The 20,156-nt window shown below is 47.2% G+C and overlaps 1 protein-coding gene across 4 annotated transcripts in view; it reads left to right on the top strand.

The window, feature by feature from the left end:
• Positions 1-20,156, top strand: part of dlg3 (discs, large homolog 3 (Drosophila)) — a 73,526-nt gene that overhangs the window by 690 nt on the left and 52,680 nt on the right. For 3 of the 4 annotated variants that reach the window (XM_047017572.1, XM_047017490.1, XM_047017442.1), the window contains exon 1: positions 17,552-17,929. In XM_047017572.1, coding sequence (XP_046873528.1) covers positions 17,567-17,929 — 363 coding nt within the window. In that variant the 5' untranslated portion in view covers positions 17,552-17,566. Of the gene's footprint in view, positions 1-524; positions 657-5,360; positions 5,447-9,446; positions 9,567-17,551; positions 17,930-20,156 lie in introns of those variants that run through there. The other variant, XM_047017450.1, reaches the window with a different exon arrangement.

The following is a 20,156-nucleotide window of genomic DNA, read 5'->3' as shown; positions in this document are numbered from 1 at the left end:
TAAAGTTATTCGCTGCACCTATTAAACTTCATAACAAGTAGACTCGCAAACGTTCATTTTTTAACTAGGCTGACGCATCGCAAGGCTGCGTTAATCACACTGTAACTTCACAACTGGCTCAGCAGCACAGCTGTGTAGGAGTAGCCTATAGCCTAGCCTACTATAATGCCCTCGCCAATAGCAGCATTGACAGTTACTCTCAAATCGAAAGGGCCAAATCCAACTGCACATGTAATCCTTCAAGTCCTCATCCGTCAAGAACATCGGACCATGGCAATGACCATGGTTTTTGTTGTGCTTTGAACTTCATAATTGTGTGTTATTTTCAACCTCACTTCAGACTTTTTCAATTTCTAAAATAAAAAACCTTGTCTGTGGTTTAATGACTAAAACCTAAGACAATTGACGATATTGCAATTATAAGTATCCAATATCCATCACCACTAATATTGCCTACAATTTCTGCACTGGAAAGAGGAGAAACAGAGAGGTTCTACATGATGTTGTTGATGTTGTGTTGTCAGACACAGAGAGGGCTGTTGAGCTTTTGAGGCAGTACCAGGACAGTCTGACTAGCCCAGAGGAGCAGGCACTGAAGACCAGCGTGGGGAAAGTCTCTGCCATCTTTGGGAGCCAGCTATTTCAAGCCCTGCTAGGTAAGACATGGTAAACATGGAGTGCTTTGATTTTAAAGTACTTCTTCATTAACACCCTTCATCCCAACTGTCAGAAATAACATCCAGTTCCCTTATCTCTGGTCCAGTCCAGAAGTAATTATAACTCTGGATCTACAGTATATAACTGATTTGTGTCCAGAGCTATCCCAGAGATGGTTTCACTTCCCACTCAGTAAAACTAGGATTACAATGAGTAGGCCCTACGCCTTTCATAGTTGTGAAGCCTTCTCTCTATTACCTCCTTACATGTCCACAAACAGATTCCTATAGTTTTGTAGTCTTTTAAGTAAACATGCACTGTACACTGAGAGTAGTGCTGGTGTGTTTGTGTAGGCTTGTTATTGCCTTTAGTTAGGTCCACAGGATGTAGACAGGGGCAGGTTATATTAATTTGCGTGGGAAGTTAACTGAGCCTAAATGTTTCTCAATTTAGTCCCATGAAAGAGGTCTTTCAGCTCGACTCACAAAGGTTTGCTGTATACCCCCCTCTTTCCTATGTAATGAAATCCTATTAAACATGGCCTCCTCCTCAACACAATCTTTTTGTTGGATGGCTGCTTCTCCAAACCCATTAGAGAGTCGTAGGTTTGTTCTGTGAAGTTTAAATTTCTTACCTTATAAATAGAATGTGCTTCGTTGAACTTGTACAGTATGTCAGTTTTTATACACCGTGTGTCAGCCTGTCCAAATACTGTGTGGATCATCAACAGACAGATTTGTTTTTCTCTAGTTTGGCTGAGATAGAATGTTAGTGTGAGAGATGTAGTATTACAGCATATTAGTCACTAACAGGACGTGACGCTGATGAGTCCCAGATTCGCTTGCGCTATATCATGAGCGGAGGCCTGCATGACGTAACTTCACATATTTGTCGGAGACCTAAAGGCAGAGTGACGAACCAAACTCGTACTCGTAAACATCCCTTGATACCTCCACAACTCCAGAGGAGCACCTGTGCAAATCAAACTTCTATCTTTCTTTCTAACACTGCGAAGGAAAAAAAATATTCCATTTAACAAATGCTTGAGTGGTCCTCCTAATTGCCATGGCTGGCTCTGCCCTAATGACACCCGCCTGTGGGCCTGCTGCTGTTCCAGGGCTGGAGAGCTGTGGAGGAGCAGAACGGCCCCAGCCTACAGACCCTGCTCTGGAGCTCTGATGGGGGTCATCTGGGGTCTGATGGGGTCATCTGGATGTGTGGTGGTGGGGGGGGGGGGGGGGGGAGGGGAGTGGGGAGGCTGCCTTGTCCTCCCTCATCATCTGCCTCCCCAGCATGAATGCTGGTCTGACCTGGGCTAACACACTCACACTTGACGGTGATGATAACACTGGTGATGATGATGGCTGTTGTTATGATGATGGCTGTGATAAGAGCTGCTCTCATCAAACTGTGTCTGATTTGCCTATAAAGAAAGTAATCTGTTACATGTATAGCCTTTTCAAAATTGATAATAGCAGGTTCAATGGCTAACTGAGAAAACATGTATCTCCATGTTATATTCTCACTTAGTAGGGATAACATTTTCATTAGCCTAGGATGTTTCTTTAATGTGTTCAGCATTGTCTTATCAGTTCTAGTCAGCTATTAAAGACCACAGGCCTCCAAGAGAAACACAACAGACCAGGCTGCACAGAGACAAGGATTTGGATTCCAAATCAGGATTCCAAACATTCCTCAGGATTCAGAGCAGGAATGTGCAGTGGCTGAGAGCTGGAGGTAGGGAGGAGTATAAACAGCTCATGGCTGCCTTGCCATGCTAGTCCAGCTGGCCTCCTCCCCTCCCCTCGCCTGCCTGGCTGGCTGATCTGAGATCAGCCTGGGGATATTGTAAAGCAGAGGGGATAGGCCCCTGCTGTCTGTGTGTGTGTGTGTGTGTTTCTATGTGTGTGTCTCAGGTAGGGATCTGAACAGGGTCAAACTAGGCTGGGCTCTCTAACCCCTACATGTGGTTCTCATTAGACTGGACACAGCGGAGGCCCAGCATGTTTACAGAGCTAACAGGATCATGGTGCAATTTAAACATTACTCATCGAATCAGTCTCTTTGCTTTGTTTACTTTCACAGGCTCTGGGTCATATACACTGGGTTTGGTGTTGCTACTATCATCATTACTGTCAGTACTGTACAGTATGTAAAAAGAAAGATTCAGTTACTTGGCCTTTCATTACTACTTGATTAGTTCAAGTTCAAGTTCAAGTCTTTTATTTGTCAGGTGCACAGAGCAACACAAGGTTAGACTGGGCACTGAAATTCTTAAGACAAGACAACGCAAGCACTTGGCATAACATAACATATAAGTACACAGAACAAATTTACATCTATGCTGAGCTTAGATAAGTGAACTTCCTAATTAGGACATTTATAGTTATTGTTAATTATGGCCTTTTACAATGGAGTAATTACTGTATGTAAATATTTAACTGAATATGTATTCTTACATTTACCACAGAATTACAAGGTTTGATGGTGTTTACAGGATCTGCATGTGGTTCAGTGGTTAAAATATGGAGGACAATAATTAGTTTATAGTCTTCTACAGTGTGTAGGAATGTCCCGGGCCTGCAATGCAGTGTGGGAAGTTGAAGCACAGAACACTTGATTGGATGTCTGCGTGGTTGCACAATCACGGACAAAGGTCGCCTTAACTGCGGACTCATCCCTTTGTTCCCCAACATGCAAACATGCAGGATGAGGAGCTGAGAGAGTGAGGGGGTGGCAGAGCGTTCTGGCACACACCATCACACACACACACACACACACATTCCCACAACTCCCAAAGTAGCATGACAGAAGATGATTTCAGCTATAGGGAATTGGGTTGGGGGGGAGGGGTCAGAGCTATCCCCCCAACCCTTTAATTGTGACCCAATTTCTGCTGAATGTTTGATTCCAAAGAGCAGTGTGTCATCATTGAAAGCACTTAGGGGCACATTCTTTTTGGGTGCTGATTCACCAAGGCAGCAAGGAGAGCAATGATTCCAATCCACTTGAATATCTTCACAACAAATGGAGAAAGACAATACACACTCACCCACACACACACACGTACACACACATGCACACACATTCAGATCCAGTGTGACTGTGCTTGATCCTGCTGAGTGCAGTAGGACAGAGGCCAGAGCTGTGGAAAGTCCCAGCTCCCAGGACTGAGGTCCAGAGAAAGGCCTGACTCTGGTCACCCACACTGGGAGCAGCTCCGTTAAGAGATCCGGGAAAGACGTAACCAGAAAAGTCTTCTTCCCTAGTAGGAAACAAGGTTTTTTTCTTCCACAGTCAGGAATGTATGTGGTCTTTGAGGGTTGAAATAGCTTTGGAACAGCTTTTGGAAACTTGAAGGGTTGGGGAAAAACGTTTGGATTTAGAGCTTTTGATTTGACAAAGATTTTTTAAGATACAGTTTTGGGCATTTTTGCTTGAGATGACAGTGTGTAAAGGGACAGGACATGTAGGGGACAGAGAGAGGGGAGGCATGCAGAACATTGCTCAGGTTGAAATCGTACCAGTGAGTGGTACACACACTACCTGGTGAGCCACCTTCTATTCACTCCTTGACTAAGATTTGTATGCAAATAATGGCAATGTGCTGTCTTCTCCCTATAGCAACAGGTCACCTGATACAGTTGATTTTCTGGAACACAACACTCCCATGAGAACTGTCTTGTGTAAAATGTGATTCTACCACAAGGCAGTAAGAGTACGTGGGGAATGCCACGTGGAATGCCCTTTTATATTTTCGATGGCTAAAATGAGTACCTGTACTTGTGTGTGTGCTCACATTCACTCTTCAACCTGCTGGGCAGCCAAATCCTCTTCCCACACAGGGCTCTACTCCTCCACACTCAGACACTTTTCTGCACAGGGATGAGTCACATGGCCCAGTCTTTCACTTTTGTTCCAACTGCTGCACACTGTTGGGATGCACAAACCCCCACCACACACACGCCGAAACACACAGACACACACACACCCCAGCAGTCAAACTTTCAGTTACATTGGGAACATCAGTGCATTCTGTACAGTGTTTATCAAGCTCAAAACAACCTATTTGTACACGTAGCTCATTTCTTATCCAAGCTCAGATAGTCCTGACATTGAACGTGGAAAAAGTTGTAGCACTTCATGAGCCTTGGATGAGAACAGCGACCTCTTTATGTCAGCAGTGCAGCATGGGGCTCAGTGAGGGACTGTGACATCAGCAACATTGTCCCCCTGCATTCTCGTCAACAGGCTGTCACTCAATCGGTGACCACAGGACAGGGGCAGGGGCAAGTGACCCACTAAAGGGGGGGGGGGGGTGGTGGTGGTGGTTGAAAGCACTGTTTAAGAAACTTCATTAGATTAGGAAGGATGATAAACAGAGGGTAATAGCCATACAGTAATGGTATGTGGGAGGGGATGAGTGTGTATGTGGCAGTTTGGGGTTGGCAGAAAGAAACCTTAAGGGTTGAACTGGCCTGTTTGGGAGAAGAGCATGGCCTAGTGGTGGTGTATTGAGAGAGGTGCTCACACGCTGCACCCACAGCCGGCCAGTCGACAAGTCATTCAGAGGGGTCCATGGACATTGCACAACACAAACTGATAGATTTCATCTGAAGTCAGAACACATGGCTAGGTGAAACATAACCAAGAATGAAACTGACGAGGTTCTTTTTATTGATCATTGTATTGTTTGTACACAGACATTCAAGAATGTTACGAGGTGACCTTGCAGCTCAACACAGCTGAGAACAATGTGAAGGAGGACAGCAGTGAAGACGCCTGGGAGGTAAAACCAACATGAACATCTTCAGTTTATTATGGAAACTAAACACTCAGTGATACTTTGTGTTGATCAGCTAGCTGTGCTTAGTCAATATTGGCATGCACTACGCCCAAGATTACACAACACACGCATCTAGCCTTATGACCTCAGTCCATTCACTCCCATACAGCACAACACACAGAAATATTTCTAAGCATATACCATGACTCCATGCCACCTAGGCAGTGGAAGAAAGTGTGTGTGTGTGTGAGAGAGAGAGAGCGCAAAAGCGAGAGAAGTGAGAGCAATGATAGCGAGAGTGAGAGCAATTGGAAGGGAAGTGTCCGGAGAGTGAAAGTTTGAGTGAGAGATAAGCAGGGGAGAGAAAGAGAGAGAGAAAAAAGCAGACAGACACCGCTGCATTAGTCACTTGAGTATTGGCGACACCATGTGCTCATCAGTGGGTCGCTATGACGATGTCACCCAGGCCTTTCATTACAAGTGTCCTCAAGTCACGTGCTCTCGTATTTATAGCAGAGCTCAGGGAAAAGAATCACTTGGGAGTTCAAACGGGGGGTTTGTGCGTGCGTGCGTGTGCGTGTGTGTGTGCGTGCTTGAGAAAACTCCCCTCCTTTAGTGAGGCAAATCACCGCGGAGGACAGGGTCGTTTCATAGACATTCAGTTGGGATGTGAGGGAGTGCTGTGATGAGAGCTGGTCATGTGCAGTACTGCAGGCACCTGTCATTGGATTGAACGCTTGTTTATGTGTTTAAACCAGGACCTTGTCATTGCTGCCATAACGGCTCTTGAATGGGCTGTGATGCCTTAACTCAAAGCAACTGCATGATTATACAGCCTCATAACTTTGCTCAACCCAAACCAAAAGGCTAATGAAATTGACCCCTGGCTGATTTCCATGGGCCATTTAGTGAATACTCTTTGGTCTGGTTTTAGCCCTGGGATTAGAAAAGTACTACCTTCAAAGTGGCATGTGTGTGTCTGTGTGTGTCTGTGCATGCGTGCTTGCGTGTGTGTGTTTCCACAACCGCCATCTCAGCTGTTCTAAGTGAAGAGGTTTTTAATGTAAAGTGATAGCTCATAAATCAATCCACACTGTCTGATGGAACACTCTCTTACCTGACATGTTCCTCCAGCCAAAAGTCGTTTTTATATCCTGTCATGATTGAACAGCCCCTTCCCCCTCAAACAATCATGTAATGGCAATATGTTTTAATATTTTTTTATTTATGTGCTAAGTCTATACAGCATCACTGTACGTAAAAGGCAATGTGCAATCAACATGTCAGTAATCACTTACGGGATTGAACTCATTGACGTGTTCATGTAGAAGATTGTGTGGCACAGCTCAGGGCTGTCACTTGTTCATCCTGAGCTTAGTGTGAGGGGCAAGGTAGGAGCCATGCCTGGGAGGAACCTGAATATCAGAGTAGTCAGAGAGAATCTGACAGAGTGTTAATGAGCTACTAGATTCTCAGTTATCCATATCAATGGATATCATCACCCATTCCCTCATCCCAGAGGTGGTTAAAATGTTAGAGTAGAGTAGTCCCCCCTGGTCACTCCCCTCCCACCACTCCTCTGATCCACCCTGTGGGAAGCTAATTCAGCCCACAAATGCTCTCTCCACTATCCCAGCCACCATCTCTGCCTCCCTACTGTACTTCTGGTTCCCAGTCCCAGCCCCACAGAGGCCAGCCCCAGCCCTACAGAGGCCAGCCCCAGCCCTACAGAGGCCAGCCCCAGCCCTTCAGAGGCCAGCCCCAGCCCTACAGAGGCCAGCCCCAGTCCTACAGAGGCCAGCCCCAGCCCTACAGAGGCCAGCCCCAGTCCTACAGAGGCCAGCCCCAGCCCTACAGAGGCCAGTCCCAGCCCTACAGAGGCCAGCCCCAGCCCTATAGAGGCCAGTCCCAGCCCTATAGAGGCCAGCCCCAGCCCTATAGAGGCCAGCCCCAGTCCTACAGAGGCCAGTCCCAGCCCTACAGAGGCCAGCCCCAGCCCTATAGAGGCCAGCCCCAGCCCTATAGAGGCCAGCCCCAGCCCTACAGAGGCCAGCCCCAGCCCTAAAGAGGCCAGTCCCAGCCCTATAGAGGCCAGCCCCAGCCCTACAGAGGCCAGCCCTAGCCCTATAGAGGCCAGCCCCAGCCCTACAGAGGCCAGCCCCAGCCCCTCCTCTGGTCCCTATAGCAGAGGAGGGTTGTATGTGAGGGGCTTCGGGGGGACTCAGAGATAGAGCTCAGCTTAGTGGCCACCCAGTGAGGCCCTCCATTCCTCCCTCTCCCCTCTTTAGTATTCTAGGCATGCTGTCACCTGAGTAGAGGATGGGGGGGAATTAAATGAGTCTGCAAATTCACTGATTTGGTGCAGAGAGGCAGGTGAGGGTGAGGAGCAGCTTGTGTAGAGATGGGAGGGAGAGACTGAATATGGATTACATTATCATTATGCAAATGATAGGATGGTGACTGTTAATTAGTCACTGGTGCCATACATTTGGTTTGGCCCTTAAATTATCATTACATACCATGATTGTTAAATGAAGTTTGAAATTGAAATATAACTAATGAATTGTGTATGTTTATTGACTCATGATGAGCAGAGTCTGTGTGCTCATGTATGTGTTTATGTGTGTTCTTGAACACTGTGTGCGTGTGTGTGTTTGTGTGTGTGTGTGTGTGTGAGAGAGAGTTTATAGGCATGCTGTTTGTCTGCTTGCTTGTGTGTGTGTGTGTTTGTGTGTGTGCGTGTGGGTGTTCCAGGGCTGCACAGGGTGTCCACCTACAGTAGCTGCCACCATTAGACAGAGGGGGCATCTGAGAGGGCAGGGGGGCACCCTGGGCTCTGGAACTGTCAGCTGACCTGCCTGTCACCATGGCTACGTGGCAGCTAAGCCAACACTGAACAACACACTTCTCATCTCTGGAACACTAGCCTTTGCGTACCACACTGGCTCACAGAAGCACACTCAGTTCAACAACCCACCGGAGCACAGGGACTGAGGAGGTCATGTGTGGGCCTATTCAGGGACAAAGCCCAGGTTCACTCCCCTCGGCTCCTACATATGTTGATGTGTTCATAAAGGTCTAGGAGCCTGCATTGCAGCATGCTGGTGTCAGTGTGTTGGGGTGTAAACATTCTGTGCTATCATAAGGGGTTTAGATGGAGTCAAGGCTTCATTTCAGCTAGGTGGACCAGGGGCCTGTGATATGGTCAGGATCATCATATACTGTGTTCATTCAGACCCTGTGTGTGACATTGCTTCACCAGTTAGCCATGGTAGGATATAAAGTCTGCCCTCTGTTGGATGATTAGGGTCTGTGCAGGAGACCGTGTGGCAACAAACCATGCAGGTCTCACTCAGGACTGAAGCAGCTCCTGTGTCAATGTCAGGTTGAACTTAAATGGCTCAATGCTCAATGGGATCCAAAAAAAAAATATTAATAGCTGTCGACATCTTAAGCCGATTTCTTAGGACATTTAGGTCGTCTCCCTCTCTGCACTGTATGTTAGCTAAAACATTGGAGATCACACCTTTCTGCTTTCACCCCATTCCTCTCCAGTCATCCTATAGTCTCAGTGTTTCGCAGACATGTAACAGACTGAACCATCCGGTCCAGCCCTCACTCCTTTGTTTCTGCTGGTCTCTGCTCTGCTGCTGTCTGAACAACACATACATGTCAGTGCTCATTAGCAAGACAGACAGAAAGAAGAAAAGAAAGAAAGACGGTGGGGGGGAGAGGGAGAGTGAGCAGCTAGGGTTATTCCAACTCTTCTACACTATTTGAAGGTCTTTTCAGCTCATAAAGTTAGATATCCTGCTGCACGTGTTACTACAGATCATATTTCTCGGATTTTTCACATCTATCTGAGTGTTTTTCCATCATTAATGTGCAGATACAGACAGATGTATCCATAGGTAAGCAGTTCATGCTGTAGGCCTTTTCCATAAAGCCTCATTGTGACTGGGTCGTTCTTGCTGTTTTGACACTGCCCCCCTGTTCCCTGTAGAAGCCAGACGAGGAGGACAGCGAGGGGGTGTCCCGGGTCCGAGTGCTCAGCAGGCGGAGCCCTCAGAAGGTGGAGCTGGTGTCGGGGCTGGTGAGCCGCTCCCACATCCACGCCCCCAAGGTCAGTGAGGGAGGGGTCACCGAGGGGTCAACCGGGGGGAGGGGGGGCGGGGAAACGCCCTGAACAAAACTATGCACCGATGAGTGTTTGTTGTGCGTGCCAGCCTGCTCAGCGAAGCGTCACAGGGTGCCCTTAACGTCTTGACACGTTTGTTACTGTTCATTAAGCTGAATGACCTTTTAAACATGTTATTAACCAGCGGAGCCCACAGCGCTTCACATAGAATCCCAGAACCAACGGAACCTACCAGAGACTCAGACCGATGATGTCAGTGTGAGTGTCAGGACCCCAGCCTGTACTGAACCCACTGGAACCTTCCTTAGGATCGATTTCAGAACCTCATTCATAGTTAGGCTCTTAGCAGTGCATTGATTGAGGTGGTGGACTGTTGTGTATGTGGCGGTGTATTATCCTTATCTTCATGTTGTGTTTCAGTGTGATGTGGATGAGGAATGCGCGCGACTAACATGGTGACATCATTTAAACTAATTATGGCAACACTGAACAGATGGTGCTTGATGTCTAAGGGTATTTATCCTCTCACTCTGACTGGTTTCGATGTGCAGGATGTGCGCTCGTTGACGTTTCCAATCTTTAGTTTTCTGTATAGTTTTCGTAGTACTGGGCTGGATTGTGTCAATTTGGGTCTTGTGTTCCCGACAGCGTTATATCTCTGTTGTGCTGCTTTGTGTCGACGTACTGTCATTCATCCCTTTAGTACGGAGGTCTGTAACTGCAGTGGTGTCATGGTGACAGTCACACACACACACAGTGTTTTAGACGAGCTTGCCGGCCAAGCTCCCCAGTCTCCTGGCCGGCCGTGTTCCCACATGCCTTCCCCATCACAACACGCCCAGCGGCCCATGGCAGCAGAGTGGCCGCAGGCGCTGGCTTTTCAGCTGAGCCCAGAACTAGTGCAAGGGGCGGAGACACGAGGAACGGGCTTTAGAGAAGAAGGAGGTGGGGGGGCTGTGTGTGTGTGGTGGGGGGGGGGGGGGGGGGGGGTGAGGCACGCTGGTACAGGATCACTGAGCTCCTATGATAATGTAATGTCTGCATGAAACCCACGGTGACAGTACAGTTTGACTCCAGGCGCTGAGGGAAGAGCCGGCCTGGATAATGTGGAGCTGGATGTCACAGGGAGCTGGGTTTCTCTCTGCCACACAAAGGAAGGGAAGGAGGGAGGCAGCAGAGGATGCACACATGAGGGGAGGGGAGGGAGGGAGGGAAGAAGGGAGGAACAGAGAGAGAAGGGGGGAGGATGGAGAGAGAGAGAAAGAGAGAGAGAGAGAAGCGAGGGCCGGTGCAGTGCAACGCGCAGTCAGAGCTGGAACGGACACCCAGAGCTCAGCCTTCCTCAGGTTGCCATGGAAACCACATTCCTCCCCCTGCCTGCATCCCTACAGACTGTTCTCTCTCTCTTCTTTCTCTCCCTCTCTCTCTCTCACTCTTTCCATTGGTCTCTCCCTTACTCTCTCTCTGCCTTTCTCTGTCTTTCTTGCTCTCCCTTCTCTTCTCCATTTTTTCATTTTATGCCTTTGCATCTCTTTCTCATTTTCAGTCACATTTTCATTATACAGTACACACACATGCATGATAGTGCACATCCTCCCATCTATAAATTGTATTTATTCAACAAGGACCATAGGATTTAGATGCATCACTGGCTGCAGCGCATTCAAATGTGTAAAACATTCAAGAGATGATTATGCATTCTCATACACACATGGATTCACACTCTTCATTATTGTCTCCCTCCCTCTCTCTCTCTCTCTCTCTCTCTCTCTCTCTCTCTCTCTCTCTCTCTCTCTCTCTCTCTCTCTCTCTCTCTCTCTCTTTTCTCTCACTCCCTCCCTTTCTCTTTCTCTCTCATATCTCCTACTCCCCGTCTGTTCCACAGCATGCTTCAGTAATGTTCCCTCCAGTCATAGCCTTTCTTCCCACTCAGGGTACCTATCTCTCTCTCTTCTTCTTCCTGTCTCTCTCTCTCTTCTTCTTCCTCTCTCTCTCTCTCTCTCTCTCTTCTTCTTCCTCTCTCTCTCTCTCTCTTCTTCTTCCTCTCTCTCTCTTCTTCCTCTCTCTCTCTCTCTCTCTTCTTCTTCCTCTCTCTCTCTCTCTCTCTCTCTCTCTCTGTCTGTCTGTCTGTCTGTCTGTCTTTCTCTCTGCTTGGTTATAGTGTCTTCTTGGCCCAATGTCTCCCTCATACACCATCACTTACTGCACCTTCCTTTTCCCCTGCCTCTAGTCTGTCCCCTCACCTCCCACTCATCCCCCTTTATCTCTCTCTCTCTCTCTCTCTGTCTCTCTCTTTCTCACATCATACCCCCTCCTACACTACTCTACCATCTCTTCATATTCTCTGTTCCTCATCTCTCTCTTTCCCTTTCCCTCTCTCTCCCTATCATTATTCTATCAGTTGGATGTGCTGTGCATTTTGGTGGAGCAGCTGTTCTCTGCCACTGGGGCCTATTAATAGGAGTCAGAGCAGTGGAGCCTTTGTCTCCCTGGTTCTGGGAGTGCAAACAGGAGGCTCCCTGGCAGGTTCACCTTCTCTATCTCTGTAGACCACAGTAGTGTGTGTGTGTGTGTGTGTGTGGGGGGGGGGGGGGGGTATGAGCGGGTGAGAAAGAGAGACATTCTGTGTGTGTGTGTGTGAGAGAGAGAGAGTGAGAGAGAGAGGGGGGGGGGGGAGAGAGAGAGGGGGAGAGAGATAGAGACAGAGAGAGAGAGAGAGAGAGAGAGAGAGAGAGAGAGAGAGAGAGAGTGAGAGTTCATAGTGCACAGTGTGCATGCTTACAGTAACTCACACATATCAGCTGTTCCGATGCAACACTTTTGTTTCTCATTGCTTATAGATTACATATTCTTCCAGGAAAACTTTCCTGAAACTGACTTGAATGTCCAGCCACCTCCCACCCTCTCTGCAGTTTCCTCACCACGTACATCGATGTGAAACAGAAACTCAATAAGTGGCGTAATGTGACTGCCCCTTTAAGACTGCCTCACTACCGACTCTCCTTAAATGGGCATGCATCCTGTCAGGTGACTAAGGGCTAGTCACATTGCTTCTCTGAGAATGCATAGAAATTACTGAGAGCTCTACACAGTGTGTGTGTGTGTGTAAGGGGCGTTTTTTTTGTGTGACAATGGTTTAGTGTGTGTGCGTGCGCTTCTGTGGTCATCCAGGTAGCTTTATGTAACGTGGGGCTGTGAGAGCAGAGATCAGGCAGACGGCTGTGGGAGTGTTGTGAGGTGGATTAACTGAAGACCCTCTCAAAGCTACCGGAACATTCCCTCCTTCACGTCATAAATCACAGGGCCCTGTTTTTCATCTGCCAAGCGAAGGTCAGAGGTCACCTGCTTCATTTCACAAGATGAATGACCTTATGCTGCTGTTGGTCCAGCTCATCCCCAGCACTGCTTTAATTGGACATTGGTTCACCAAAACACAGACATGCACGCATGCAAATACATTTGTACATGCGTGCACATAACTTACACACACACACACACACTCCTACTACCTGACTGTGGTCATGTGTGTGCCATAAATCTAACTTGTATCCACTTGCTAGGTCAGTACTGTGGACCCCTGGAAGAATAGCTGTTGCCATAGCCAGAGGGTAACTGACATCTTACACACTAACATTATCGATCCTAATTCAAAGATAAAGGAGGGAGACTGTGTTCATGTCTCTGTGTGTGTGTGTTTAGGTATGTGATTGTATGGAGGTGTGTGTGTGTGTGTGTGTGTGTGTGTGTGTGTGTGTGTGTGTGTGCGTGTATGAGAATGTATGCCATAACAGCGAGGACAGAGAATCTCTCTGTTCTTCTCCTTCCATCTCCCTGTACTGCTGATACAGAGTAATGGCCATTGATTGGTTCTGACTAAGAAGACCAACTGAAATGTTTTATGCTTCTTATTATATAATCTTTAAAGGAATAGGATGCTTCTTCCCAGAGGTACTGGGAACGCCCACTTGCACTCAAACGCAATACAAACACACACACACACACACACACTCGCATATAGCACATGCACACGCACGTCCATCTCCATGCAGAAGCGCCCGTCTCTGTCCCTCTCCCTCTATGCATCCCTCCTTTCTTCCTTTCCCTCTTCATCCACCTTTCTGCTTCTGTCAGGCAGCGGGCTGCATTTCTTTACCCCCCCCCCCCCCACACACACACACACACACACTGTATCCCTGTGGATGCTGGATGGAGCTGGAAGTGGAAGGGACAGGCAGGCTGGGGAGGAGGGTTGCCACATGTGCTCGCTCATGTGAGCCCTGATGGATACGCCTGCATCCTCTTCTCAAGCCCCCGTCTCCGAGCAACACCTTGAAGCTCTGATTGGCTTCGGCGGAGTTTGGGACGGTGTCTCGCCGACAGCTCTCGTGGCCGCCTCTCCTCATTCCAAATTGGAAAGTTTCCCCTTCGTTCTGCCCTGTTTGCAAAATCTCCCTAAGTTACAGGAATAGAGTATCATGATAATGAAGTGAGCTACCGTTGCATGTAATTAAGTGTGGCTGAGCCTGCTGTGTTTGCCTCCTGGAAGGGCTTTAATAGTACAGCGTGCACTGACTGTAAGGACTCAGTCAGCTACACAAACAAGCCTCACACACTGAGACACAACCACCCATATTACACAAATTGAAATGTAGGGATGTCACGAGAACCGATACTTACGGTACCTTCCGATGCTAAAATAACAAAACACCGACGATGCCCATTTTTTTGAAGCACCGTAAGTACCGTGAACGCCGATGCCAGATGTTAGCATCGGTGCTGCGCCTTCAGGAGTGTTCCAGTCGACGTTTACATTAAGAAGACAAGATAACAACTGCTGCTTTAGCGATCGCCCCGCTTCGACTTGTTGACAAGAAAGGCAAAAAAAGTAGTTTGCGTTTGAGGCAGATGACCGTGGCGTTATAATTAATCCGCAGAAGCCATTATGCAAAAAATGCTACCGCAGTCTTCAGACCAAGGGGGAATACTTCCAATTTAGCTAAGCACCTGAAAGATCGTCATCTGCATTTGTTTAAAGAATTCAAGGCAAGTTCTGATTCAGTTCCAGAAGAGGCGCAGCACCGATGCTAACATCTGGCATCATACAAAATAAATCAATGTTCCTTGAAGTCGCGGCGAAATTCTGAATACATCCAAAGAATGCTCTTTTTCTGTTTGTTTCATCTGTCATACTAAAATACACGTTACATTATGTTTGAGATGGTGGGCACGTGTGTTACAATGGCTTATGTACATAGTTTAGGTTAGCTGTAGTTTTAACGTTAGCCCATAGCTTAGAAGGTAAACTCATGTCATGTTCATCTTGTTAGCTGAATGGCTTAATTGCACTTTATTATGTTGTGCTATGCTCTATTGCACATGTTTTGTATGTCTTTGTAGGACATTTTGCTATTTTTCAAATATTTTAAAGAAGTTCATGGTTCAAGTAGCCTACATGGAATCTTACACAATCCTCTTTTTTTTTTACCATGGTATCGAAATCGGCATCGAGAATCGTGTTATTTTAATGGTATTGGCACCGACTACTGAATTTTTGGTATCGTGACACCCCTATTGAAATGTTCACCCAAATAAAAGAACAAGCCTGCATATTGATATGCGTTTCCTAAATACTAAATGCACATACACACACACGAGCACACACACAAGCACACGTCCTAACACACAGACACTCCAATGTACAGTATACATACACTTTTTCCACCACAAACTGACACACCCAGTTTCAATCCCCCATCACATTTTATTAATAATGCATATACTGTTTGCAGAGCCTACACGCACACACACCGCACACAAATTAAAAGACAAAGCCTTTCAACATCACGTTCAATGTCTTTAACATCAAGTTCTCATCAAGACTTAAAATCATAAGCTTTCATTAAACGAGCTCAGGCAATCCCAGCTCCTCTCGCGTGGCTTAGCGGGTATGCAACACACCGACACATAAAACCTAGACACATACCCCATCTCTCTGTGTCTCTGTCTCTCTCACACGTTCCTCACTCTCACACTCACTCTCTCTCTCTCTCTCTCTCTCTCTCTCTCTCTCTCTCTCGCACTCTCTCGCTCTTTCTCCCTCCGCCCACTCCAAAGCCCAAGCGTGTAATCTTGTTTGTTGCGTACACGTGGTGATGTCATCATGGTGAACATGTGAAATATTTCCCCTATGGTTCCTGTGTGAGGCATTTGGGTTGGGATGTACGGTACCACTGTGTCTCATGAGGAAGATCTGGACTTAAAAACACCGCACCAGCAAGATGTATCACTGTTATCATTCAACACTATTGCCTGCCAGCTAAAAAAGGCATGTAGGACTAGAGGAGCAGCAGAACACAGTGACAGGCAGACAGGCAGTATCGTCAAAAGTCTGGACTCTGTGCTGTTATTTAGATGTGCTCAACAGGACAGTCATGTGCTGCACCTTCTCCGTCCTCAGATGTGTTTGTCTCTGTGACACCCAGCCCTCAGGCTGTCAGTCAATGGCAGAAGATCCAACAAACAGGCCCCCCCATTGAAGCAGAGATGACCATAGACACCCAGAGACCAGTCCCTGAGACTGGGGTGTAGATTGGACGCTGTCTGTTGGATTTGGGCTGCATTGGAGCAATGGAAAACCTGGATCAGACTCTTGGCGGATCCCCTGTAAAGATTCGGATGAATCGAACGGTATAGGAGAGGAGGAGGGTGGCGATTTGTGTGAAACTAGCCGACACGTATGCAGGTGTCGTAGAAATATGACTGTTCTACAGTGTGCGTTGCGTGTTTGACAGCGTGCGTGTGTGTAGCCCTGCCAGGGAGCGGTGAGGTTATGATGGCGTGGCCCCTTTAAGAGCAGCCAGTGAAGCGCTCAGTCCTGTTGGTACTGCTGCTGCTGATGGCAGTGCTGCCAGTTGATTGGCTGTGGCTGTCAGGGCTGAGGTGCTGGAGGGATGCTGCTACGTACTCCCCCCCCTCCCCTCTCTCTTTCTCTCTCTCTCTCTCTCTCTCTCTCTCTCTCTTTCTCTCACTCTTTCGCTGCCTCGCTCTCCCCCTCTCACTCACCTTCGCTTTCCCTCGTTCTCTCTCTCTCTCTCTCTTGCTCTCGCTCTCTCTCTCTTGCTCTTGCTTTCTCTCTCTCTTGCTCCCTCTCCATCCTCCTCTCGCTTGCTCGCGTCCCTCTGTATAATCCACATCTAGGGCAAGCAGGCTGAGAGGCAATCCAGTGCTCAGCTCCTCTCTGCAGGTTGAGAAAAGAGAGAGAGAGAACGAAAGAAAACGCTTCTCAACGCAGGAGGAAAAACCGGAGGAAGAGATTTGATTTGACGAAAAGGGAAGATACAGAGAAAATACAGAGGAAGATTTCATCTGAGGATATCATTTCTATATATACATATTGTTTATATATATATTTGTACACACGCATATAGATATTTATATATATATATACATATATCTCTGTATATATCTGTATTTGTGCTTGTCTGTTTATATTAATATTTTTATATGTAATTGTGTGTGTAAATATATATGATATATAAACAAATGAATATATATATCTATGAATTTATATACATATCACTGTGAAACAAGAGAAGCTAAAGGAAGATTCTACCATCGGGGCTGGTCTCTGATTGTGTGATCGTATACAATATTTTCAATATTCTTTCCTTTGATCTTCTATATCAAGAAGAGGAAGACAACGTATCCATTTTTGATTTCATCTCTTTTCCCTGTCGCTACTTTCACCACCCTCGCTCTTTTCCTGCTTTGGAGGGGAATAGAGAGAAGAGTAACAGGATTTGTTAAAAAGGGAAAATCTGTTGAATTCCTGTGATTAGTGTTATTTGCGTCGGTACTAAGCGCTCCCCGAGCCGTTAGCAGCGTGCTGCGTGTGATCTGAGGAGGCAGCAGAGAGAGAGAGAGAGATAGAGAGAGAGAGAGATAGAGTGTGCCACTCCGCTCAGCACAGCGCCAGCCCAGCCAGCATGCACAAACACCACCACTGCTGCAAGTGCCCAGAATGTTATGAGGTGACTCGCATGGCGGCCCTGCGCAGGATGGATGCCCCAGCGTACGTGGACTGGCAGGCTGAGCCCTATGGATACCCGGCCGGGTATGGGGGAGGCCAGACCTTACCCCCTCCGGCCTCAGGGGGAGGAGGAGGAATGGTAGGAGGAGGGGGCACTCTGGGGAGAAGTAAGGGCAAGATGATGTCCACAGGGGGGCCTGGAGGGCCCAACCCCAAGGGCCAATCCAAGGGCGGCCCCAAGGTGAACGGCAACAACTCTGGAGGACAGGCAGGATGGTGGCCGGAGTGCACCTGCACCAACCGGGAGTGGTACGATCAGGTAATTCCACTTCCGCAGCTATCTCACCCCCCTCACCCTATTTTTTTGGGTCCTGGCAATGGGATATGGAGGTGTGTGTGTTTGTGTGTGTGTGTGGTGGTGGTGGTGGGGCGGGGGCAGGGGCATGTCATTTGAGGTTGCCAGGTTGGAGCACACACACACACAAGTGTGTACACGTTTAGAGCTGCTTATGTGTCATGTGGGAGCCTGTTGGGCAGTAGTACAGACTAGAGAGCAAACCCTCACACTGTAGTCCTTACTGTTACACATACCCTCTGGTGTTCTACTGAATATCATGAGATCTGTTCATTTGGGGTTAGTCCATTTGGTCTGTATCTGTTGGACAGAGCAGGATGGTTCTGGTACAAGCACATTGACATGTTGGTATTGTTCTTTTTACGAGGCTTTGAACCAAATGAACCATTATTATAGATTATTTGGACTGTTGCTAAGATCTCAGAGTAAAAACTGCAGTGTGTTTTCCTGTAGAGATGTTACACACTCAAAAAAACAATGTTGAGATCAATTTAGCTCTTTTGAAAGCTGCATAATGCCTAGAATAGTGTATGTATCTTTAGTGAAGACATGCTAAATGGATTTCTCTTTTGGCATTCACAAAAGCCATTTTGAATATATGATGCAAGTTCCTCAATGATGAACAAATGAAAGGTTTGGCTCTCATCAGGCAGATTTCCTGTCGAGAGAAAGAGAAGGGGGGAGAGGAGAAAAAGAAGGAGGCAGGGAATTAGATGAAAAGGAAGAGCTCTATTAGATGGCTCATATCTGTTTGTGGTCGTTGTTCGATAATAAAGATGTGATATTCCTCACAAGGGTTATTATGTAAATATTGTCTCATTAAAGACGAGCATCACCATACTGGCTCAAATGTTGCTGCAGCTAGACCATTACAGCTTCCATTTAGATGTCTTCCATTTTCCATTCATCGTTTTCTCTCTGTTACCTCGGTAACGTCAGAGATCACCTTTCATAAACGCCTGGACCCGCTATAGGAACGCAATCTGTAGTTAAGCAAGGTTTGTGTGTGTGTGTGTGTGTGTGCAAGGGTCTGAGCCATGGGTGGGGGAAGGGTGGCTTGGTGTGTACTGTATGCAGTGGAAGAAATGGCTCTCTGTGTTTGTATCAGTAATTATATGTCCAGTTAGTAGCATGCAGCACGTAAAGCCAGCGTATATTTCGGTGCGTGCGTGTGTTTGTGCGTGTACATGTCTGAATGTATTTTGTTGTAAGAGCATAGGGGCGACAGAGGGAAGGAGAGGAAGTGAGTGAGAGACAGCATGTTGGTAAAATGGAGGCTGAGTTCTCACTGGCAACGCTGAAGAGAATTACCCCAGCTCCGAGCGCATACAGGAGCCTGACTCATGTCACCAGCTTACCTCCAAAACATCCAGGGAGAGCTTCTCCCAGCTAGTATGAGGAGATCCTGCACAGGGGTTTGCTGTTGTAATAATAATGTGTTCATTTAGCTGATGCTTTTATCCAAAGTGACATTCAGGGCAGATTTGAACCTGAACCTTTATCTGCCGTCAAATGCTCTACCACTGAGCTGTACTTCATTCCAGGGTAATGACTTATCTTGTGGAATGTATCTTTACCAGTCCACGTAGCCTGGTAGCAGTTAGCAGCAACCCGAACCAATCAGGCTGATTTCACTTCTCACACTTAAAATAAAAAAAATCTCTTAGCAGTTCTGATTATGTAAGCAGATTTTTGTTTGCCATTGGTGTGAATAGTCCAGCAAATACCCATGTGAGGCTCAGGCTAGTGTACTGCATGTGTGAATTACCGAGAAGACATGCCCAGTGTGCCATGCACAATGATCTAACATTGCATGGCCAGTTAAGTAGCCGTGGCTTCTGAATTGTCGCATTGGGCTTTGAGAGCGTAACGGGAATCGTGAAACCCTCACGTCACATCGAGGTTGAACGTTTCAACCGTCTTATGTTTTCCACGGGACTTGAAATGGTCCGCTGGACTCTGCAGCACCTTGAAGTTGACTGTATCTATGATCGTAGAAACACATGCCAACAAGATGCCACACATGTTTGTACGTCTGGAAATCGAACCTAAAGGACGAGATGCAGAGATGCAGGTGACCAGCAGGACTCCCAGGAGGAGTGAGGGACAGTGGTGAGGCTGCAGTGTGAGGGGTGGACATGCTAATGTTGAAGAAGAGAGAAATAAGCCAATAAAAGGAGGCAGCAGGCCT

This window comes from Hypomesus transpacificus, chromosome 1 (assembly GCF_021917145.1).
Source record: "Hypomesus transpacificus isolate Combined female chromosome 1, fHypTra1, whole genome shotgun sequence".
Lineage (NCBI taxonomy): Eukaryota > Metazoa > Chordata > Actinopteri > Osmeriformes > Osmeridae > Hypomesus > Hypomesus transpacificus.
This window is presented reverse-complemented; position numbering and strand designations above follow the sequence as displayed.